The sequence below is a fragment of the Oncorhynchus mykiss genome, chromosome 23 (genome assembly GCF_057628025.1).
Source record: "Oncorhynchus mykiss isolate SJ-2025 chromosome 23, ASM5762802v1, whole genome shotgun sequence".
In the NCBI taxonomy this organism is placed as follows: domain Eukaryota; kingdom Metazoa; phylum Chordata; class Actinopteri; order Salmoniformes; family Salmonidae; genus Oncorhynchus; species Oncorhynchus mykiss.
The window spans coordinates 18,612,519-18,638,241 of record NC_143044.1 but is presented as its reverse complement, the minus strand read 5'-3'; the positions used below and the strand labels follow the sequence as shown (position 1 = coordinate 18,638,241).

The 25,723-nt window shown below is 42.4% G+C and overlaps 1 protein-coding gene and 1 long non-coding RNA gene across 3 annotated transcripts in view; one reads left to right on the top strand and one right to left on the bottom strand.

Moving 5' to 3' along the window:
• LOC110502531 (phytanoyl-CoA hydroxylase-interacting protein-like) overlaps positions 1-25,255 on the bottom strand; it is a 44,245-nt gene extending 18,990 nt beyond the window's left edge. The window contains exon 1 of one of the 2 annotated variants that reach the window (XM_021580608.3): positions 24,793-25,255. In XM_021580608.3, coding sequence (XP_021436283.2) covers positions 24,793-24,898 — 106 coding nt within the window. In that variant the 5' untranslated portion in view covers positions 24,899-25,255. Of the gene's footprint in view, positions 1-2,267; positions 2,848-24,792 lie in introns of those variants that run through there. The other variant, XM_036960081.2, reaches the window with a different exon arrangement.
• LOC110502532 (uncharacterized) lies at positions 1,162-6,286 on the top strand. The gene is made up of 3 exons (XR_002470344.3): positions 1,162-1,390; positions 5,811-5,943; positions 6,020-6,286. It is a non-coding gene; the product is annotated as an uncharacterized LOC110502532 (long non-coding RNA).
• Positions 25,256-25,723: the final 468 nt, after the last annotated feature.

The window sequence follows — 25,723 nt, the reverse complement described above, 5'->3', positions numbered from 1 at the left end:
AGGTCCTAAGCCAATTTAGAACTGGACGGAGAGGCCAGCCCACCTTTCCAAGCCCTAATTTGTGGATTTCACATGACCGGGAATACAGATACACATCTGTTGTTCACAGATACCTTAAAAAAAAGTAAAGGTGGATCAGAAGCCCAGTCAGTACCTGGTGTGACCACTATGTGCCTCATGCAGCATGACACATTACCTTCGCATAGAGTTGATCAGGCTGTTGATTGTGGCCTGATCAACTCAAGTGGAATGGTGTCCACTCTTCTTCAATGGCTGTACGAAGTTGCAGGATATTGGCGGCAACTGGAACACTGTCACACACGTCGATCAAGAGCATCCCAAACAAGATCAATGGGTGACATGTCTGGTGAGTATGCAGGCCATGGAAGAATTTTTAGCTTCCAAGAATTGTGTACAGATCTTTAAGACATGGGGCAGTGCATTATCATGCTGAAACATGAACATGGGTTTAGGCATTAACTCAGAATGTGTATGGCCTGTCCCTAAACGCTGTCTGGGTTTAAACATCTTCGATTGTATAGAAAGTGAATACCTCAATCAATTAATAGTGACAGTATTAGATTACTTCCCAAGCAAGTCAATATTGTTTGTCTCCTTGGCTATAGAAGGTTTTGGCTCAGCCTCGATGTCAAAGAAACGTAACAATGATATTCTCGTCTTTCCCGGGCATTTTACAGCTTGTTTCTAGCATAAAGCACCGCGGACCAATGCGCTGTTATAGATCACTTCATATAATCGGATCTGTTTTTTTTATATATATACACTAACATTCAAAAGTTTGGGGTCACTTAGAAATGTCCTTGTTTTTGAAAGAAAATCTATTTTTTTGTCCATTAAAATAACATCAAATTGATCAGAAATACAGTGTAGACATTGTTAATGTTGTAAATTACTATTGTAGCTGGAAACGGCAGATTTTTTATGGAATATCTATATAGGCGTACAGAGGCCCATTATCAGAAACCATCACTCCTTTGTTCCAATGGCAAGTTGTGTTAGCTAATCCAAATGGATCATTTTAAAAGGCTAATTGATCATTAGAAAACCCTTTTGCAATTATGTTAGCACAGCTGAAAACTGTTCTGATTAAAGAAGCAATAAAACTGTCCTTCTTTAGACTCGTTGAGTATCTGGAGAGTCAGGATTTGTCGGTTCGACTACAAACAAGAAACAAGAAATAAACAAGAAACTTAAGATCTCAGTTGGGGTGTGAGTGGCTCTGCAGAGAGATGGACCAGGCTGCCTGTCTACCTCCATCCGGCAAGAGAAGCCATTAATCTGGTTTAAAACCAGAGGGGTGTGAAGTCTTCCACCATTGGGGATGTCTATCCAACTGGGGTAACTGCCCACGTGAGGTGGCCCTGCCCAGGTAAGGAGACCCATACGTGCAACAAGATAGGCTACACTGTCTAGGATTTCTTCAGAACCCCAAATAATAGATCTGCCTGTCTTGTCTGATAACTGTATGCCTACTGGATCACTTATTTGTATTGCTTTTAATCTTTTTAAATGAATATCTTATTAACACTTTGTTCTAGCTAGCTATTTGTGTAGGTAGCTATCAAGTAAACCCAATGATAATCGCTGTTATTTTACTGCTGCTCTGTTAAAAAAAAATGTTTTTAAAACTACAAATGTACTGTACGTATTCGCATTTTTAAATTCAAAACTCCCTATCATCATGTTTAAGCCAATATGACGCCCATGTTGATAAACATTTGCAAATCAATTGAGGTACACAACACACTACCCACCTCTCATTACCGAGAACACCTATACCGGATTTTGGCAGGGTCGTTAGCATTAGGGTTGTTAAATGTTTTGCCCAAACCTAGCTCATATTCTAGACATTGGATTCAAACCAGGCTACTGCGTCCATTAGGTGACCATTTGGACTGAATAGGTTTGTAGGTGCAACAGTTTGTATTAAATTCACAACTTACCGCTCACATGCACATTTTTGCCTAGTAAAAACCAATTATATACCGAATAACAGGTAGCTAGGTATATTTAGCTATGGAAGGTTTTCAATATGGCTGAAGTCATCTGCGTAAACTGCTGACCTGTACACTTGCGTGTAATCTTAGCACAAGCTAATACATTAGCTAAGGTCCTTGGCTGCTATTACGGGCCCGTTAGATTCACCGAAATTTGGGGACACTGCCACGCTGCTAATGTATAATACATACAAACACCAGAACAGACGTGTCGCTGTTAGAAGATCCAGAGAAAATTCTAGACCTTACCTCATGCATTAATTCAGTACACTCCATTCTGTCAATTACATTTTCTTGTCATTATAATCCAAATTTGCGCTGACTCTGATCAACACAGTGTCAAGATACTTTTCAATCTTTTTCCGAAAAGCTGAAGTCGCCATCCACAAGTAAAAATCAGCAGGGTTGCCAAGAAGCATCCAGGTAACGTTAAAACGACGCCATCATAATGATCATTGCTTGCGCGACCTGTGCGCAAGTCAAAATAAAGTGGCTTGCTTGCTAACTTGGTTGCCTATGTTTCATAAAAAAAAAACATGTTTAACCAAACAAGATAAATAAACGTTCAATCAGTACTTAGTGAATGAACAAACATATTTTGGAATGGACAGCTTGGTAGGCCACCAAGCTGTCCACTTAAATTCTGTCAAATTGAGCATAACGGTTAGCGTCACTTGGATTTGAAAGATATTTTGACCATTCTCTTTCGTGTATAGTTCTTGACACCTGCTCCCATTCCGGACACCGGCGAATGCACGCACGTGTGTCCGATGTATGTCTTAGATGTATGTAAAATAGCCTTTGGGTTCATAAGGCATCGTTGAGTGGCAAGGAACAGGGAGCGTGACGTGTACTAGTAGTTGTGCGCGCGTCTTGCTACTACGGAGCAGAGAACCGTGGCGAGACCAGCTCTCAAACTCTTAAGACGACGTTGTCCTCATTCATCAGATGCACGCCATCCCTACCGTACAAATGCATGCGATAAATTGCACAGGTTGTAAACGTTTCTCCTTTTCAGGCGCAACTTTCTGTCATTTGAGAAGCTATGATTTACGCGTATTCATATGCACACAGTACATCGTACACTATCAGTAGCACTTATGTATGTTCTGTTCCAAATCTGTGAGTACTCCCCTCTGTTTTCATATTTATACACTGCTCAAAAATAAAGGGAACACTAAAATAACACATCCTAGATCTGAATGAATGAAATATTCTTATTAAATACTTTTTTCTTTACATAGTTGAATGTGCTGACAACAAAATCACACAAATTTATCAATGGAAATCAAATTTATCAACCCATGGAGGTCTGGATTTGGAGTCACACTCAAAATTAAAGTGGAAAACTACACTACAGGCTGATCCAACTTTGATGTAATGTCCTTAAAACAAGTCAAAATGAGGCTCAGTAGTGTGAGTGGCCTCCGTGCCTGTATGACCTCTCTACCACGCCTGGGCATGCTCCTGATGAGGTGGCGGATGGTCTCCTGAGGGATCTCCTCCCAGACCTGGACTAAAGCATCTGCCAACTCCTGGACAGTCTGTGGTGCAGTGGCGTTGGTGGATGGAGCGAGACATGATGTCCCAGATGTGCTCAATTGGCTTCAGGTCTGGGGAACAGGCGGGCCAGTCCATAGCATCAATGCCTTCCTCTTGCAGGAACTGCTGACACACTCCAGCCACATGAGGTCTAGCATTGTCTTGCATTAGGAAGAACCCAGGGCAAACCGCACCAGCATATGGTCTCACAAGGGGTCTGAGGATCTCATCTCGGTACCTAATGGCAGTCAGGATACCTCTGGCGAGCACATGGAGGGCTGTGCGGCCCCCCAAAGAAATGCCACCCCACACCATGACTGACCCACCGCCAAAGCGGTCATGCTGGAGGATGTTGCAGGCAGCAGAATGTTCTCCACGGCGTCTCCAGGCTCTTTCACGTCTGTCACATGTGCTCAGTGTGAACCTGCTTTCATCTGTGAAGAGCACAGGGCGCCAGTGGCGAATTTGCCAATCTTGGTGGTCTCTGGCAAATGCCAAACGTCCTGCACGGTGTTGGGCTGTAAGCACAACCCCCACCTGTGGACGTCAGGCCCTCATACCACCCTCATGGAGTCTGTTTCTGACCGTTTGAGCAGACCCATGCACATTTGTGACCTGCTGGAGGTCATTTTGCAGGGCTCTGGCAGTGCTCCTCCTGCTCCTCCTTGCACAAAGGCGGAGGTAGCGGTCCTGCTGCTGGGTTGTTGCCCTCCTACGGCCTCCTCCACGTCTCCTGATGTACTGGCCTGTCTCCTGGTAGCACCTCCAAGCTCTGGACACTACGCTGACAGACACAGCAAACCTTCTTGCCACAGCTCGCATTGATGTGCCATCCTGGATGAGCTGCACTACCTGAGCCACTTGTGTGGGTTGTAGACTCCGTCTCATGCTACCACTAGAGTGAAAGCACCGCCAGCATTCAAAAGTGACCAAAACATCAGCCAGGAAGCATAGGAACTGAGAAGTGGTCTGTGGTCACCACCTGCAGAACCACTCCTTTATTGGGGGTGTCTTGCTAATTGCCTATAATTTCCACCTGTTGTCTATTCCATTTGCACAACAGCATGTGCAATTTATTGTCATTCAGTGTTGCTTCCTAAGTGGACAGTTTGATTTCACAGAAGTGTGATTGACTTGGAGTTACATTGTGTTGTTTAAGTGTTCCCTTTATTTTTTTGGAGCAGTGTACATTTGGGAATGTGTGCTTTTTTTTTCTTTTTTTTTTCTGGAGTTGGACAGCTATGTACAGCTTTATTAAGAACATTGGAACCTAAAGGATTTATAGCACCTATCCAATGTCAGATTTATAAGAATGTATTCTTAAAAGTGTTCTGTACTTGTTGAATTTCTTTGTATTTTACAGGTGTTTCTCAGCATTTTGTCACTTGTAACAGTGTTTGTATCAGCCCTTACCAAAATTGCTATTGGTGAGGTGAAGGGTTATGCAGGCTTTTGTTCAAGCCCAGTGCTACCACACCTGATTTTACTGCTCAGCTATTCTTCAATACCTCAGCTGTTCATCAAGACCTTATATAGTAGAAGGTGTGGTAGACCTGGGCTTGAACAGGAGCCTGCATAACCCTGTAGCCCATCGAGATATGGCCATCCCTGAATTGTATGTACAAAGTTTACTGATGAATGTACATTGATAAAACATGATAAAAAACAGGACCGTGTTTTCAAAAACTGTTTCTGAGCTTATGTCAATATTACATAGGTAAGCTAACGGTTACAGACATCAAGAAAGCAGACAGGCTCCATTGACCTATCTATATGAGTGGCTGTCGAACACACCACCTGTTATGTTGGGTATCTGCTGACTAAAATTCGGTAATGCCTTTGTGTGGCGTGGGGAGAATGCAATACATTACCTTGTATGTGGTACAAATCACATTATTGTGGGAGCACCTCTAAAAGTATTAGGCTGTTTGAGAAGGTTTGAATCCTAAGCAAGCTGCCTACACATTGTTTGATTTACAATAGACCAACAATACTGTAACTACTGTAATCGGTCAAAGCTGTGAGCTGGAAAACCTTGGTAGAGCGTGGGTGAAGTACACATTGCGGCGCTCATGTGAATTTATTTAGCCAAAAGATTCAGACCAATGGCTACTTCTCACTTAAAATGGGCCTATAACATATGTTTTGTGTAAGTTTGTGATCAGCAGCATGCTCTGTCTATCAGTCTATACATAAGGAAGAGGCATCACTCATCTAATTTCTATCTTCCCTGTGTCTCTGTCTTATCAGGGGCAGGATGTATTTCCTGTCACCTCATGCCACCAGCCCAGAGACACTACTTTGCGCTTTTGGAAATCCAAGACCCTGTCTGCCTCCTGCTGTGGGTCATCAGGCTCATGAAGAGAGTGTGAGAGATCACATGGTGAGAGCACATCTGTCAAAAGGGTAGTTAATTTCCTGTCTTGACCTGTTGCTTAGCATCTGACTTTTTGTTTCAGGTGTTCTTCATGGATAGTAATAAAGGCTTGGTGGGGTAAGCGGAACCAAGGGATGGGTACACCTGCCTGTTCTCTCTTTTTTTTGCTATCGGAGGAAGACCACTACTCACCGCCGATGCTCCACCTTCATTCTATGGTTGCGATTGTTTTTTAAAAACTTTTCTATTGTCTGTTTGTGTTCAGTGTTCACTATTAATAAGAAAAGTTTTCTCAATTTAATATTTTAATGGCACACCTAATAAAACATAGTCGAGCATTGAACATTCATTGTTTTGTTGTGATCCTTTTACTATACTGTATGAGTCATAGAAAGTTTGACTTGCATTAATGGAGCTGTTGGCCTGTTTGGCCCAGGCCTTGTGATCCTGTAGATGTGTATGAGTCAGACAGGACTGCTTTTCAGGGTATTGTAGGTCTTCTCCCAAGCTAACCTAGTGTGATGACGATCCTTGCCTGAGGCCTAGAATGTGTTGGCTCACATAACTAGCACCAAGCAATGGTCACAGACAATTCAAGTTCAAGGCCTGTTCCATTAGATAGGCTTCGAGGTCATTGTTGTCAATATGCTCGTTAGGTAATGGAAGCCATGAGGTCCAGCCCTGACAGACTTATGGTAAGCTAACCTAGTGCGTATAATGAGGGTAAACATTAGGTCATTAAAAATACATTTACCAATGCAACATAGCTCATCAAACCCTAAACGAAGCAGTGGAAAACAGAATTTTGCCTGGGTGGGAGACAGGGAGCCCATGGAAATACATACTGTATACATTATTTGCATTTCTGAACTGGCATGCAATATATTCCAACTTAATTTCAGAGGATTAGAAATGAGCCTTGTCATACTGCAGGCTCTAAGCCAGCTGTCTGGTGTGTAAAGACACTGAGCTCACAGTTATGTAACTAGCTTATTCACACAATCCCACGGGTGCAGTGGCGTGTTTATCCTTTTGTCACATTTTGAAATAGAAACATTGGCATGATACAGGTTTGACTTAAATCTGCATTGCTGTTTTTATGCAGTTGCTTTCCCAATGAAATGTGTGCTCTGTAAATAACATATTTTGTAAAAAATGAAACCTAAACATTGGCTTAGCAGGTTTCATTCAATGATTGACTTCATGGCTTACAATCTCATTTACGAGCTACAGTAGGTACAGGGAAGGCCAGGAAGCAAGGCCAAGAATAGCAGTTTGCTGCAACTGTGTCCTTTTACCTTAACCTTGTCAAATGAAACTAATCAAGTTTAATTTAATTTCAGCACTAGGGTGAATTTAAACAAAATCAATATCAACGTCATGTCATGTCGACATGACCCATTGGCTATAAATACAAAGTCGAAGCATTTGGTAATCTGAATGCTATTGGAAATCCGTAGGTGCTGTTTAGGACCATTTGGTAATCTGAATGCTATTGGAAATCCGTAGGTGCTGCCTAGGACCATTTGGTAATCTGAATGCTATTGGAAATCCGTAGGTGCTGCCTAGGACCATTTGGTAATCTGAATGCTATTGGAAATCCGTAGGTGCTGCCTAGGACCATTTGGTAATCTGAATGCTATTGGAAATCCGTAGGTGCTGCCTAGGACCATTTGGTAATCTGAATGCTATTGGAAATCCGTAGGTGCTGCCTAGGACCATTTGGTAATCTGAATGCTATTGGAAATCCGTAGGTGCTGCCTAGGACCATTTGGTAATCTGAATGCTATTGGAAATCCGTAGGTCCTGCCTAGGACCATTTGGTAATCTGAATGCTATTGGAAATCCGTAGGTACTGCCTAGGACCATTTGGTAATCTGAATGCTATTGGAAATCCGTAGGTGCTGCCTAGGACCATTTGGTAATCTGAATGCTATTGGAAATCCGTAGGTGCTGCCTAGGACCATTTGGTAATCTGAATGCTATTGGAAATCCGTAGGTGCTGCCTAGGACCATTTGGTAATCTGAATGCTATTGGAAATCCGTAGGTGCTGCCTAGGACCATTTGGTAATCTGAATGCTATTGGAAATCCGTAGGTGCTGCCTAGGACCATTTGGTAATCTGAATGCTATTGGAAATCCGTAGGTGCTGCCTAGGACCATTTGGTAATCTGAATGCTATTGGAAATCCGTAGGTGCTGCTTAGGACCATTTGGTAATCTGAATGCTATTGGAAATCCGTAGGTGCTGCCTAGGACCATTTGTTTTTGGTCCATTCTTACTCAAAGACTCCAACACAACACTACAAACACCAAGTGGGATTCAGGGCAGGCCATTGAAAATCACTGTTTTGTCCTTATACACTGACAAGCTGAGAGTGAAAGTCGTTGCCAGAGAAATAACATCCTACTAGTAGCGAAACACAAAGCTCTGTTCATACGGCTCCATACAGTTGCTGTGTGTTACGTATTACTCCAATCACAGGGTAATTGATCAACAAAGAAAACAACATAGAAACAAGGAGAAAAACAATGTCTGAGAATTCTGAGTGATGGACTAAATAAAACCATGTCTATCACAAAAGAAGTTGGCTGTAAATATAACCAGCTGTTCTAGCAAATTAATTCAATCCAAAATGCCTCTTGGGGAAGGACGATAAGCGCGTTCATTCTTAACTTGTCAAAAATAGATGAGTCACTGTTTTTCATTCGCATAGAATTTGTTAATGACACCAGAGTGAAATGAAATGAGGCCTATGTTAAATCCCTCAACAGAATACTTTGGCTTAAAAATCAATCCATTATGGAACTTTATACATAATTTATCATTTTGATCAAGAATACCCTTTTACCTAAATAACCATTTCGATTTCAACATCATTTTGTCCTCCAACTAGGTTACACATTCTGTTCACAAGAAAGGGTTAAATCCACAGAGAGCTCTAAGAGCAGTGTCTGGTCTGGATGAGGTGGACAGCAGCAGTGTAACTGACATGGATTACTCTTCCTGCCAGACACACTCATGGGTCAACTGCCCACACAAAATATGGTCTCTGAGTTGTCAGAGAGCCAGGAAAATGAATCAAATCACATCTTTGATATGATTTGCTTACACCACTGGTATGGTATCGAGAGTATGACTGATCTCTAGTGATCTCTCCATTTCCCCATAACGTTCCTGGAGTTATCGCTTAAAAGGTTTCTCTATTATTTCCACTGGCTTTTAGGGGATTTGAGTCTAAGCCTCTCTTGTTAGTACATTGTAGAAAAACAAATAGCAACAGGCCTGAGCTAAAGTTGGGTAAAATTGTGCTCTTGGGGAGGGGCTTTACTGTTACTGTTCATTTAGTTGTTGATACTGCAAGACAGATGGTAGGCTCAACTCACACACTCGGCCTGTATCCGACAGTGAGGCTGGCTCTGATGGTGTCCCAGCTGGAATGGGGGGATGGCAGTTGGGAGGTCTCTCAGTACTTGGTTAAATGAATGTCACCCATCCATCACGGACCACCCAGTAACCTTCCCTGAACCTTAGACGCGCTGTCACTAGCTGGCTAATACTCGGCACTCTACCCTGCACCTTAGAGACTGCTGCCATTTGTACATAGAGTCATTGAACACTAGCCACTATAATAATGTTTACATACTGTTTTACCCACTTTATTTGCATATACTGTATTATAGTCATGGCTTATCCTACATAACTACTGCTGTACAGACCTTTTCTATTCACATACTGCCCATTCTGTCTATACACACCATTCACATATGTACAATATACTGTATATTTATATTCCGGACTAATTTTCTGCAATTCTATACATTTTTCCTTTTGTACTGTCTATTTAAATACTGTTTTCACAACAAAGTTCATTCTAATATTTCTATTACTGTACATTGTATTTTAGTTACACTGTTTACACACACTGCATATTTATTTATATACTGGATTCTTGACATAGCTCACTCTAATATACACTGAGTGTACAAAACATTAAGAACATCTGCTCATTTAATGACAGGCTGACCAGGTGGATCCAGGTAAAAGCTATGATCCCTTATTGATGTCACGTGTTAAATCCACTTCAATCAGTGTAGATGAAGGGGAGGAGACAGGTTAAAGAAGGATTTCTAAACCGTGAGACAATTGAGACATGGATTGTGTTTGTTTGCCAATCAAATGAAATCAAATGATATTTGTCACATGCGCCGAATACAACAGGTATATATATAGTCCTTACAGTGAAACGCTTACTTACAAGCCCTTAACCAGCAATGCAGTTTTAAGAAAATACATAAAAAGTAAGAGATAAGAATAATAAATAATTAAAGAGCAGCCGTAAATAACAATAGAGGGGCTATATACAGGGGGTACCGGTACAGAGTCAATGTGCGGGGGCACCCTGTGTCGAGGGAATTTAGCTAATATGTACATGAGGTAGAGCTATTAATGTGACTATGCATAGATAATAACAGAGAGTAGCAGCAACGTAGAATGGGGGTGGAAGGTGGCAATGCAAATTGTATGTATATGAATTTGATTAGATGTTTAGGAGTCTTATGGCTTGTGGGTAGATGTTACGGATCCCTCCGGAACTTTCATTACGCACACCTGTCCCCTATTCGCACTGATTAGTACTTGTATAAGTGTGCCCTTTGGTTTCCATAGGGCTGTCGATTATTGTTACAATGTCCGTTGGTCGTGTGAGTACCTGTGCTATGTTGTTTTGGCTTTCGTACCACGTATATTGTGCAGATGATTACGGGTCTCAACCCGTGTGATAATCATTGTGCAATTGTGAATTTATTCGAGGTGCTCCTTGCTCTTTTGTTTGGGTTTATCCCCTGTGTTTTGTATTCGTGTTTGTTTGGTCTTCGTCCCCGTGCCTTTACACGGCATGCTGTAAATTGGGAAATAAAAACCCCTATTACGCATTCCTTCGCCTGTCTCCCGACCCCTTCATACCAACGTGACAGAATAATCAACCCTTTTGGGAGACAGCGGGAATGGCCCGTCAGAGGTCGCTACAACAGGTCCGTCCAATGACGCAGCTTCTGCAGCTGCAACTGGCCTGTCCGACGCAACCACAACCGGTCCATCTGACGCCACTGCAACTGGTCCATTCGACGCAGCCGCAACTTTGGCAGCGGCAACTGGCCCGTTCGACGACTACGCAACTTCGGCAGCTGCATCGGGTCCTGATGACCTGCACTGTGTTACTGTGATCGCCCTTGAGGCCGGTGTCGTTGCGCTGCTATTGCATCAAGGGGGTACTGTCACGGATCCCTTCGGATCTTTCATTACGCACACCTGTCCCCTATTCCCACTGATTAGTACTTGTATAAGTGTGCCCTTTTGTTTCCATTGGGCTTTCGATTATTGTTACAGTGTCCGATGATGCGTGTGAGTACCTGTGCTGTGTGTTTTGGGCTTTTGTGACCTTGTGGATTGTGCAGATAATTATGGGTCTCGTCTCATGTATTAATCATTGTGCGCATGTGTCATTTTTTCGAGGTACTCCTCGCTCTTTTGTTTGGGTTTCAACCCTGTGTTTTTGTTTGGTCTTCGTCCCCGTGCCTTTACAAGGCACGCCGTAATTTGGGTACAATAAAAACCCTTATTACGCATTCCTGCATCTGTACATTTATACCAATGTGACAGTAGAAGCTGTTTAGAAGCCTCTTGGACCTAGACTTGGCGCTCCGGTACCACTTTCCGTGCTATAGCAGAGAGAACAGTCTATGACAAGGGTGGCTGGAGTCTTTGATGATTTTTTGGGCCCTCCTATGACAGCACCTGGTATAGAGGTCCTGGATGGCGGGAAACTTGGCCCCTGTGATGTACTGGGCCGTACGCACTACCTTCTGCAGTGCCTTGCGGTTGGAGGTCGAGCAGTTGCCATACCAGGCAGTGATGATGCAGTCAGGATGCTCTCGATGGTGCAGCTGTAAAACCTTTTGAAGATCTGAGGACCCATGCCAAATCTTTTCAGTCTCCTGAGGGGGAATATGTTTTGTCATGCCCTCTTCAAAACTGTCTTGGTGTGCTTGGACCATGCTAGTTTGTTGGTGATGTGGACGCCAAGGAACTTGAAGCTCTCAACCTGCTCCACTACAGCCCCGTTGATGAGAATGGGGATGTGCACGATCCTCATTTTCCTGTAGTCCACAATCCTCTCCTTTTCTTGAGTTGAGGAAGAGGTTTTTGTCCTTGCACCACACGGTCAGGTCTCTGTCCTCCCTATAGGCCGTGTTGAGGATCAGCGTGGCGGATGTGTTGTTACCTACACTTACCATCCGTTAGGAAGTCCAGGATGCAGTTGCAGAGGGAGGTGTTTAGTCCCAGGGTCCTTAGCTTCATGATGAGCTTTGAAGGGACTATGATGTTGAACAGTGAGCTGTAGCCAATGAATAGCATTCTTACATAGGTGTTCCTTTTTGTCCAGGTGTGAAAGGGCAGTGTGGAGTCAAATAGAGATTAGTGTTCTTGGGCACAGGGACTATGCTGGTCTGCTTGAAACATGTTGGTATTAGAGACTCAGATAGGGAAAGGTTGAAAATGTCAGTGAAGACACTTGCCAGTTGGTCAGCACATGCTCGGAGTACACGTTCTGGTAATTCGTCTGGCCCTGCGTTCTTGTGAATGTTGACCTGTTTAAAGGTTTTACTCACATCGGCTGTGGAGAGTGTGATCACACATATGTCAGGAAAAGCTGATGCTCTCAAGCATGTTTCAGTGTTACTTGTCTCGAAACGAGCATAGAAGTTATTTAGCTCGTCTGGTAGGCTCGTGTCACTGGGTAGCTCTCGGCTGTGCTTCCCTTTGTAGTCTATAATAGTTTGCAAGCCCTGCCATATCCAACGAGCGTCGAAGTTAGTATAGTACGATTCGATCTTAATGGTTTGTCGGAGGGCAGAGCGGGATTTCTTATAAGCTTCCAGGTTAGAGTCCTGTACCTTGAAAGCGGCAGCTCTACCCTTTAGCTCAGTGCGAATGTCACCTGTAATCCATGGCTTCTGGTTGGGGTATGTACATACAGTCACTGTGGGAACAACGTCATCGATGCACTTATTGATGAAGCCAGTGACTGATGGTGGTGTACTCCTCAATGCCATCGCAAGAATCCCGGAACATATTCCAGTCTCTGCTAGCAAAACAGCCCTGTAGTTTCATCTGACTACTTTTTTATAGACTGAGTCACTGGTGCTTCCTGCTTTAATTTTTGTTTGTCAGCAGGAATCAGGAGAATAGAATTATGGTCAGATTTGCCCAATGGAGGGCGAGGGAGAGCTTTGTATGTGTCTCTCTGTTTGGAGTAAAGGTGGTCTATATTTTTTTCCCTCTGGTTGCACATTTAACATGCTGATAGAAATTAGGTTAAACTGATTTAAGTTTCCCTGCATTAAAGTCCCCGGCCACTAGGAGTGTCGCCTCTGGATGAGCGTTTTCTTGTTTGCTTATGGCAAAATACAGCTCATTGAGTGCGGTTTTAGTGCCAACATCAGATGAAAACTCTCTAGGTAGATAGTGTGGTCTACAGCTTATCATGAGATATTCTACCTCAGGCAAACAAAACCTCAAGACTTCCTTAAATATTGTGCACCAGCTGTTGTTTACAAATGTGCATAGGCCCCCGCCCCGTGTCTTACCAGAGGCAGCTGTTCTATCCTGCCGATAGTGTAAAAACCCATCAGCTGTATGTTATTAATGTCATCGTTCAGCCACGACTCAGGGAAATATATATATTACAATATTTAATGTCCTGTTGATAGGATATGTGGAATGCTTTCGACACCTTGTACAGTCCATTTCCTGACGGATTGAGGCTGTTCTGAGGGCAAAATGGGGGGTCCGACAAACAATTTGTTAGTTCGACATGATGGGATATTTTTGTGTCGGTAAAGTGTATTATGTGAGAAATGGCAGTGGAAACGCCTTTTTACACATACAGTGCCTTGCGAAAGTATTCGGCCCCCTTGAACTTTGCGACCTTTTGCCACATTTCAGGCTTCAAACATAAATATATAAAACTGTATTTTTTTGTGAAGAATCAACAACAAGTGGGACACAATCATGAAGTGGAACGACATTTATTGGATATTTCAAACTTTTTTAACAAATCAAAAACTGAAAAATTGGGTGTGCAAAATTATTCAGCCCCTTTACTTTCAGCGCAGCAAACTCTCTCCAGAAGTTCAGTGAGGATCTCTGAATGATCCAATGTTGACCTAAATGACTAATGATGATAAAAACAATCCACCTGTGTGTAATCAAGTCTCCGTATAAATGCACATGCACTGTGATAGTCTCAGAGGTCCGTTAAAAGCGTAGAGAGCATCATGAAGAACAAGGAACACACCAGGCAGGTCCGAGATACTGTTGTGAAGAAGTTTAAAGCCGGATTTGGATACAAAAATATTTCCCAAGCTTTAAACATCCCAAGGAGCACTGTGCAAGCGATAATATTGAAATGGAAGGAGTATCAGACCACTGCAAATCTACCAAGACCTGGCCGTCCCTCTAAACTTTCAGCTCATACAAGGAGAAGACTGATCAGAGATGCAGCCAAGAGGCCCATGATCACTCTGGATGAACTGCAGAGATCTACAGCTGAGGTGGGAGACTCTGTCCATAGGACAACAATCAGTCGTATATTGCACAAATCTGGCCTTTATGGAAGAGTGGCAAGAAGAAAGCCATTTCTTAAAGATATCCATAAAAAGTGTCGTTTAAAGTTTGCCACAAACCACCTGGGAGACACACCAAACATGTGGAAGAAGGTGCTCTGGTCAGATGAAACCAAAATTGAACTTTTTGGCAACAATGCAAAACGTTATGTTTGGCGTAAAAGCAACACAGCTGAACACACCATCCCCACTGTCAAACATGGTGGTGGCAGCATCATGGTTTGGGTCTGCTTTTCTTCAGCAGGGACAGGGAAGATGGTTAAAATTGATGGGAAGATGGATGGAGCCAAATACAGGACCATTCTGGAAGAAAACCTGATGCAGTCTGCAAAAGACTTGAGACTGGGATGGAGATTTGTCTTCCAACAAGACAATGATCCAAAACATAAAGCAAAATCTACAATGGAATGGTTCAAAAGAAACATATCCAGGTGTTAGAATGGCCAAGTCAAAGTCCAGACCTGAATCCAATCGAGAATCTGTGGAAAGAACTGAAAACTGCTGTTCACAAATGCTCTCCATCCAACCTCACTGAGCTCGAGCTGTTTTACAAGGAGGAATGGGAAAAAATTTCAGTCTCTCGATGTGCAAAACTGATAGAGACATACCCCAAGCGACTTACAGCTGTAATCGCAGCAAAAGGTGGCGCTACAAAGTATTAACTTAAGGGGGCTGAATAATTTTGCACGCCCAATTTTTCAGTTTTTGATTTGTTAAAAAAGTTTGAAATATCCAGTAAATGTCGTTCCACTTCATGATTGTGTCCCACTTGTTGTTGATTCTTCACAAAAAAATACAGTTTTATATCTTTATGTTTGAAGCCTGAAATGTGGCAAAAGGTCGCAAAGTTCAAGGGGGCCGAATACTTTCGCAAGGCACTGTACCTTGCGAAAGTATTCGGCCCCCTTGAACTTTGCGACCTTTTGCGAAAGTATTCGGCCCCCTTGAACTTTGCGACCTTTTGCCACATTTCAGGCTTCAAACATAAAGATCTAAAACTGTATTTTTTTTTGAAGAATCAACAACAAGTGGGACACAATCATGAAGTGGAACGACATTTATTGGATATTTCAAACTTTTTTAACAAATCAAAAACTGAAAAATTGGGCGTGCAAAATTATTCAGCCCCTTTACTTTCAGTGCAGCAAACTCTCTCCAGAAGTTCAGTGAGGATCTCTGAATGATCCAATGTTTACCTAAATGACTAATGATGATAAATACAATCCACCTGTGTGTAATCAAGTCTCCGTATAAATGCACCTGCACTGTGATAGTCTCAGAGGTCCGTTAAAAGCGCAGAGAGCATCATGAAGAACAAGGAACACACCAGGCAGGTCCGAGATACTGTTGTGAAGAAGTTTAAAGCCGGATTTGGATACAAAAATATTTCCCAAGCTTTAAACATCCCAAGGAGCACTGTGCAAGCGATAATATTGAAATGGAAGGAGTATCAGACCACTGCAAATCTACCAAGACCTGGCCGTCCCTCTAAACTTTCAGCTCATACAAGGAGAAGACTGATCAGAGATGCAGCCAAGAGGCCCATGATCACTCTGGATGAACTGCAGAGATCTACAGCTGAGGTGGGAGACTCTGTCCATAGGACAACAATCAGTTGTATATTGCACAAATCTGGCCATTATGGAAGAGTGGCAGGAAGAAAGCCATTTCTTAAAGATATCCATAAAAAGTGTTGTTTAAGGTTTGCCACAAGCCACCTGGGAGACACACCAAACATGTGGAAGAAGGTGCTCTGGTCAGATGAAACCAAAATTGAACTTTTTGGCAACAATGCAAAACGTTATGTTTGGCGTAAAAGCAACACAGCTGAACACACCATCCCCACTGTCAAACATGGTGGTGGCAGCATCATGGTTTGGGCCTGCTTTTCTTCAGCAGGGACAGGGAAGATGGTTAAAATTGATGGGAAGATGGATGGAGCCAAATACAGGACCATTCTGGAAGAAAACCTGATGGAGTCTGCAAAAGACCTGAGACTGGGACGGAGATTTGTCTTCCAACAAGACAATGATCCAAAAAAAAAAGCAAAATCTACAATGGAATGGTTCAAAAATAAACATATCCAGGTGTTAGAATGGCCAAGTCAAAGTCCAGACCTGAATCTAATCAAGAATCTGTGGAAAGAACTGAAAACTGCTGTTCACACATGCTCTCCATCCAACCTCACTGAGCTCGAGCTGTTTTGCAAGGAGGAATGGGAAAAAATTTCAGTCTCTCGATGTGCAAAACTGATAGAGACATACCCCAAGCGACTTACAGCTGTAATCGCAGCAAAAGGTGGCGCTACAAAGTATTAACTTAAGGGGGCTGAATAATTTTGCACGCCCAATTTTTCAGTTTTTGATTTGTTAAAAAAGTTTGAAATATCCAATAAATGTCGTTCCACTTCATGATTGTGTCCCACTTGTTGTTGATTCTTCACAAAAAAATACAGCTTTATATCTTTATGTTTGAAGCCTGAAATGTGGCAAAAGGTCGCAAAGTTCAAGGGGGCCGAATACTTTCGCAAGGCACTGTATTTGGATATAATTACCATCATATCAAAGTTAACTTGGGAGTCACCTGAATATAAACTCAGCAAAAAAAGAAACGTCCCTTCTTCAGGACCCTGTCTTTCAAAGATCATTCGTGAAAATCCAAATAACTTCACAGATCTTCATTGTAAAAGGTTTAAACACTGTTTCCCATGCTTGTTCAATGAACTGTAAACAATTAATGAACATGCACCTGTGGAACGGTCGTTAAGACACTAACAGCTTACAGACAGTAGGCAATTAAGGTCACAGTTATGAAAACTTTGGACACTAAATAGGCCTTTCTACTGACTCTGAAAAACACCAAATGAAAGATGCCCAGGGTCCCTGCTCATCTGCGTGAACGTGCCGTAAGCATGCTGCAAGGAGGCATGAGGACTGCAGATGTGGCCAGGGCAATAAATTGCAATGTCCGTATTGTGAGACGCCTAAGACAGTGCTACAAGGAGACAGGACAGACAGCTGATCATCCTCGCAGTGGCAGACCACGTGTAGGCTGAGAGAGGCTAGACTGAGGGCTTGTAGGCCTGTTGTCTGGTGAGGACCTGCCTTACATCACCGGCAACAACGTTACCTATGGGCACAAACCCACCTTCGCTGGACCAGACATGACTGGCAAACAGTGCTCTTCACTGACGAGTCACGGTTTTGTCTCACCAGGAGTGATTGTCAGATTCGCGTTTATCATTGAAGGAATGAGCGGTGCACCAAGGCCTGTACTCTGGAGTGGGATCGCTTTGGAGGTGGAGGGTCCGTCATGGTATGAGGCGGTGTCTCACAGCATCCTCCTCCCTCATGTGGTACCCTTCCTGCAGGCTCATCTTGACATGACCCTCCAGCATGACAATCCCACCAGCCATACTGCTCATTCTGTGCGTGATTTCCTGCAAGATATGAATGTCAGTGTTCTGCCATGGCCAGCGAAGAGCCCGGATCTCAATCCCATTGAGCACGTCTGGGACCTGTTGGATCGGAGGGTGAGGGCTAGGGCCATTCCCCCCAGAAATGTCTGGGAATTTGCAGGTGCCTTGGTAGAACAGTGGGGTAACATCTCACAGCAAGAACGGGCAAATCTGGTGCAGTCCACGTGGAGGAGATGCCACTCCGATTCCTCCTCATCCGACGACGACACCCGTTACACATTATTAAATGTCTGTTAGTCACATGTCTGTGGAACTTGTTCAGTTTATGTCTCAGTTGTTGAATATTGTTATGTTCATACAAATATTTACATATGTTAAGTTTGCTGAAGATAAACGCAGTTGACATTGAGAGGACAATTCTTTTTTTGCTGAGTTCATGTAGTGTGGTTTGTCCTCCCACTTCGACTCGGAAAACCATGCAGTTTATTAGGCAACAGATTCAATAAGTCCTCATGAACTTCACAGGGTGGTGAACGTGCACTTCATAGGCTTGATCCAATAAATATCGAGTGTCTTATTCTGGTGACATGATGATCGATGTTTGGCTGCCATTTGAAAAATAGAAATTATCTCGCTCTTATCCATAATAATCTCATAATGTAGGTAGCATACCAGCACTGTATCTGCGAGCTGTTGGCAAGAGCGCACGTGCCAAGACCAGAGTGGGCACGTTTGTGACAAAACCATCATAGCGTTGAAAATATGATGGAAACCATTTTAACTAGCATTTTTCATTTGGTACAGATAAATGTAACCACAAAAGTCATTTTTTCTGTGTACTATGTCATCACGCACAGACTTTTATCCACAATATATTAGTTTGCTGGAAACACATCTCTGGTGGTAAAATGTGCATATTGTTTAGTGCAGATTTTAGAATATTCACATGACAATCTGGATAGAAACCTAGCTACTGTTGTAGTGCTATTTGGGTTGTTAATTGGAGTCGTTCTGATATTTCTTGATTTCTTGTATTATTGCTTTATTGGATTATTTGTGTACTTGTTTGACATTTTACTGCATTTTTAGGAGCTAGTAACATAAACATTTTGCTGCATCCACTATAACATCTGCAAAACTGTGTAAGCGAGCAATAAACTTTGATTTTATTCAATCAGATCAAATCAAATGTTATTGGTCACATATACATATTTAGCAGATGTTAATGTGGGTGTAGCGCAATGTTTGAGTTCTTATCTCCAACAGTGCAGTAGAATCTAACAATTCACAACAATACACAAATCTAAAAGTAAAAGAATGGAATAAAGGAATATATACATATTAGGCAATGAGCAATGTCAGAGTGGCATTGATTAAAATACAGTAGAATAGAATACAGTATATACATATGAGATGAGTAAAGCAGAAATAACACACACAAAAAATGAAATACTGCAATGAAGTTGCTTAGTAGCTAGAAGCAGAGCTGTCATGTCTGTCTGCACCATCTTGCCAATGTGGTAACTAAACTGAACTGGTAACCACTGGACATAGACGTGATACATATATATATATTGATAGGTCCTGGTTGGCACACATTTGAAGTGTGGCTGAATTTCTTATACAGTTTTTAAATAGGATGTCTTGTCTTAAACACTAAAATTGTAATGGGTCCTTCAAATGTTGATGTCAGTTCCCGTTCTGTTATTTCTCTATGAAGTTCCCAGAGCTATTCTTGAGACAGAGGGGAAAGGCTCAGCCACATATGCCTTCTCAATGATGAAAACCACTTTATACACATCACAATGCTAAAATATTGATGGGCCTCTGACAAAGCCATTTTCTAGTCTGGGTTGGCTTGGGAATTCTCACGTTTGTGTTGACGATTAAATATTGATGTTTGCTAGATATTTTTAGACAGGGTTGTGACACTGAAATTAACATTAAATTAGCAATTGTATAAATACATTGGAGAAAATCCAATAGATTTCCAAGAGAACTAAATGTATTGTATTCCTAGACAGCAAACAATTTGTTAAAGGGCACAGTCCCTACATTTCGACAAGCTTAGCAGCATAAAAAGTTAAACACAGAGAACATTAATTAAAGTGACACCAACCCATCAAAACAACTTGTTGCCAGCTTTAGTCTGTCAAAGCAGGATAAACTATCAAATCAAATTGTATGCGCCAAATATAACAGGTGTAGTAGACCTTACAGTGAAATGGGGGGGGTGCAAATAGTCTGGGTAGCCATTTGATTAGCTGTTCAGGAGTCTTATGGCTTGTTTAGAAGCCTCTTGGACCTAGACTTGGCACTCCGGTACCGCTTGCCATGCGATAGCAGAGTGAACGGTCTGACTAGGGTGGCTGGAGTCTTTGACAACTTTTAGGGCCTTCCTCTGACACCTGCATGTGAAGTTGAGGTAAACTGTCGGTGGTGTTAGTGAGAATACATTTTCAGGAGATGATCCTGTCCTACACTTGATTTATTCTAAAAACACGGTTTAAACTGATTTCGTGTTTAGATGGGCTGTCAAGTAGGCATGGTTTTATTGTTATTATCATGATGTTGGACCTATCATCAATGACATTGGATCAGATATATTGTAATCTACATGCGAATAGGAGTGCTCAACCCCAAAACACATACAGATGGTCATAGGCTACATCAAGCATCATCAAAGCTAGTGAACAAATCAGCCTGTCTTGGGAAAGGAGCTTCATACTCAACATACAATTATAATGTTTGGTAAAGAATGCAGGCGCTTTTTATAACCCTGTCATTTCATTTCCCCTCAGGATCTGTAAAGTAATGACAGAGATTGTTGTGCTGTTGTACTACAAACAGTGGGCAGCTCAAGCACACTTATCCCTTATTTACCCAGTATTGACTGACAAATTGGAGAGTGCTTGTTTGCTGCAAAGGGGCCAATACAAGCCCAGTAAACCCACAGCACAAAGCACAGAGCTGGCACCAACAGCAACATCCATAAGAAAGTTCAGCCTATACCATTACTAAAATTAGAGTTTTAAAATCAGGCCAGAGTCGTAAGGGGATATAAAGAGCATCCCACTACATTATAGGATTGGCAGCCGCCCCAGGAAATGAGAAATAGAACCAGAGGTACAATTGGTGCACTGTGTTGGCAGGGTCTAACTGCCCTGCTGTGTGGCCTAATGAAGACCACCATTGACTAGATAGGGCCTAGACAACAGCCCCTATGTACAAATCAAAAGACACATTATCAAGCTCAGTTTAAGCGGTCACTTTCAACATCTTTCTAAATGCACATCTGTAATATTTCTGTGACTAGGCCATAGATTATAGATGGTTGATTATTGTCTTGCAATAAAATGCACAGTGCCTTTGGAAAGTATTCAGACCCCTTGACTTTTTCCACATTTTGCTACGCTACAGCCTTATTCTAAAATGGATAAAATATTTTTTCTTCTTCATCAATTTACAGACAATACCCCATAATGACAAAGCAAAAACAGATTTTAGAATTGTTTTCTAATTTATTACAAATAAAAAACTGGAATATCACATTTACATAAGTATTCAGATCCTTTACTCAGTCATTTGTTGAAGCACCTTTACCACAGGTGGAATTAAATACTCTCAGGAGAGACCTGAAAATTGCTGTGCAGAGACACTCCCCATCCAACCCGACAGAGCTTGAGAGGATCTGCAGCATCATACCCAAGAAGACTCAATGCTGTAATCGCTTCATAATGACAATTACAGCATTGTGTGTTCTTGTCATTATGTGCATGTGATATTTCAGCGATTACAGCATCTAGTCTTCCTAGGTATGACTCTACAAGCTTGGCACACCTGTATTTGGGGAGTTTTTCCCATTCTTCTCTGCAGATCCTCTCAAGCTCTGTTGGATGGGGAGCGTTGCTGCACAGCTATTTTCAGGTCTCTCCAGAGATGCTTGATTAGGTTCAAGTCCAGGCTCTGGCTGGGCCCCTCAAGGACATTCAGAGACTTGCCCCGAAGCTACTGCTGTGCTGTCTTGGCTGTGTGTTTAGGGTTGTTGTCCTGTTGGAAGGGGAACCTTCGCCCAAGTCTGAGGTCCTGAGCACTCTGGAGCAGGTTTCCATCAAGGATCTCCCTGTACTTTGCTCCATTCATCTTTGCCTCAATCCTGACTAGTCTCCCAGTCCCTGCCACTGAAAAACATCCCCACAACATGATGCTGCCACCACCGTAGGGATGGTGCAAGGTTTCCTCCAGATGTGATGCTTGACATTCAGGCCAAAGAGTTCAATCTTTTTTTCAACAGACCAGAGAATCTTGTTTCACGTTGTCTGAGAGTCTTTAGGTGCCTTTTGACAAACTCCAAGCAGGCTGTCATGCGCCTTTTACTGAGGAGTGGCTTCAGTCTGGGCACTCTACAATAAAGGCCTGATTGTTGGAGTTCTGCAGAGATGGTTGTCCTTCTGGAAGTTTCTCCCATCTCCACAGTGGAACTCTAGAGCTCTGTCAGAGTGACCATCGGGTTCTTGGTCACCTCCCTGACCAAGGCTCTTCTCCCCCGATTGCTCAGTTTGGCCGGGTGGCCAGCTCTAGGAAGAGTTTTGGTGGTTCCAAACATCTTCTATTTAGGAATGATGGAGGCCACTGTGTTCTTGGGGACCTTCAACGCTGCAGACATTTTTGGTACCCTTCCCCAGATCTGTGCCTTCACACAATCCTGTCTCTGAGCTCTATGGACAATTCCTTCGACCTCATGGCTTGGTTTTTGCTCTGACGTGCACTGTCAACTGTAGGACCTTATATAGACACGTGTGTGCCTTTCCATATCATGTCCAAGCAATTGAATTTACCACAGGTGGACTCAAATCAAGTTGTAGAAACATCTCAAGGATGATCAATGGAAACAGGATGCACCTGAGCTCAATTTCAACTCTAATAGCAAAGGGTCTGAATACCTGTGTAAATAAGGTATTTCTGTTTATTATTTTTTATAAATTTGCAAAAATGTCTAAAACCCTGTTTTCACTTTGTCATTATCGGGTATTTTGTGTAGATTTCTGAGGAGGATTTTTTATTTAATCAATTTTAGAATAAGGCTGTAACGCAACAAAATGTTTTAAAAAGTCAAGGGGTCTGAACTTTCCAAAGGCACTGTAATGCAATAAAGCACTGAGTATGTGTCATCCAGCGTATTATGTAACAAATTAATTTGTCCATGTTCTCTCACTCTATTGTAAAATTATCTGAGTAATTAGAGTGAAGGGTGTGGATGCTCCATCTTTAGCTTTGTTTATACCTGGCACATCTTTGGTCCTGATTTTGTCCACATTCTGATTATGCCCACATTTTCAGATATGCTTCTACACCTTGTATTAAAATGTGTCTCTTATCCATCGACTGTTTCCACAATGTGACCAGATTTCCTGGTCCCTCCCTGTATGCAAATTATTTCATGGATATTCTTTCAAAATAATATTCATTTATTTATTTTAAGACACACATTGATGTCATAAGTCAATGGTACCACCTGTCAATGATTTTAGAAGATGGATAATGATGATTTAAATAGTTTCACTGTCCAGAGCCATCTACAATTGTGAGATAACCAGACACAATGTTTGCCTGACTACCTCCAGAGGGGGCAAGAAGATCTGATCACAATGTGTCTTTTGAACATACATACTTGTCTACAAATGCGGGCACAATTAGGACAAAGGACACATGTTAACACCAGGTATAAACGGGGCTTCTGTCTGCAGATGGGTGCAGCCATCTTTGAGCCCAGTCCCCCAGTGATGATGACTTGCTATTTTTTCATTCAGATCAGCTAACATAGGCTATACATCGAAAGAGTAGCCTAGGCTGGGCCTAGCAACAGCTGGTCTCCATTTGCATGTATTTCTCAAAACTATCTTAATGTTGCAAATGTTTTAATAGGCCTGATATCGAAATGTAAACTTCAACAAAACCTTTTAATGATCAGACCATAACGTTTTAACCATTGTACAGTGATTCCTCTGTTGCATACCAAAATAGTTGTATTTTCAAAATGCAGCTGAATCCTCAAAGATAGTAGCTTTTCTTAGTCAGAGCATGTTAAATAATGCAGTTCAAATCTATCTTTGTATCGGCTTGTGGATGTGGTTCCTGATTTAAAACAGCTCTAACTGTAGGCTACTTCAATATATACTATATATTTGTAATGTCAAGCTTTGTTCAGAGATGCACCAGGCATGAATAACGTTAGTGTTCCCTATTCATTGAAACCTTTGCAAAAGCGATCCACCGGCTGCTGTCCACGTCCATGGTTCTGAAATGGTGAAACCGCATTTTCCTGAAATGCCATCATGTGGAATGTATGCCCGTTTCATAGTGAAAACCCTAAATGCATATGATGCATACATAAGATAGGTTATGTGAGGAAAATGCACTGATGCCCTCAGCTATTCCGCGCACGCAGCAGCGCACCAGTCACCGTCCAAATCGGATTAACTGTAAACCTGCCGTATTATTACATTTTCATCATAAAATAAGGGACAAACAGAAACCCTAGCCACTATTTGGACCCTTATTCAGTCATTATGGCACCACTATAGATGGCTAGTAGAGCCCACTAGCGTGGCTGTAATCTTTCATTAACTGATGGAAGGGAATATTCTAATGCACACAAAATGAAATTGGTGGAGTGGATGGGGGTAATCCATGAAATTTCAACACCTAGGCTACATGACAATCCAAAATGCAGTTTTTTTGTGCGCTTACCCTCTCGCTCGCATAATTGTATACCGTCCAAGCTGAGGTTCTTTATCATACCCTCACACGGACTCATCGGGCTGGTTAAGTTGTGTCCCAATCTTGGAACCTCCATTTCTACAACAGAGCCGGGATGCCTCTCCTGGTATCGGTGGAATTTCGCTCGTTTTGCCGCAGGACTTGCTTCCTTCACATTCGATCAAGAAAGAGAGAGATAGAGTGACCGGTTCCCAGCCCCTTCGCTCCCTCGCAGCATCTCTCTCCAGGGTGGTGGGGCTGAAGGCGCGTCAGCAAATCGTCACGAGCGCATAGCACACTGCCGATTTGACGCTGCAACGTGAGAGGCATACACACTGCGAAGATATGCCAGTCCTTATAATGTATTGTCTATATTACACTTTTCTACTTAATAGGTCCCAGGCGCGCGCTATTGTCCATGTACGCCACAAGTGTTTCCCCTATTCTGCCGCAGGACAGTGGGACATGAATACCGGAGATTGAGCAACAATTTATGTAGCCTAACTACAGTACCACTTCCAACCCCACCAATTTAACTAAATTGTAACCTATATACACATTGTTTGTTTTGCGTTTAGTTTCTGTTAAAGTCATCCAAACAAGATGGTCCATAGGCATATAGCCTTATTTGGAGAGCTCTGCGCGTCTCGCGCTCTCTCCACAGGAGCGCAGGTGCAAGTGGCCCACGCATTAATGAAGCGGGAACGACCCATCTCACCTTTCATAACAAGAAGAATAATGCATTTTAAACAGCTGTGGCCTATCTCTGCCAGAATAATTTCGCCATGGGCCTTTTCTTGAGTCTAACGTGACACATAACGTCTAATCACATGCGAGATTTCACAGATGGCTTCATTCTAAATGTATGAAAGACTACAAACTATAAATGTATTTATCCATGAAATTGCCTTGAGATGATTAA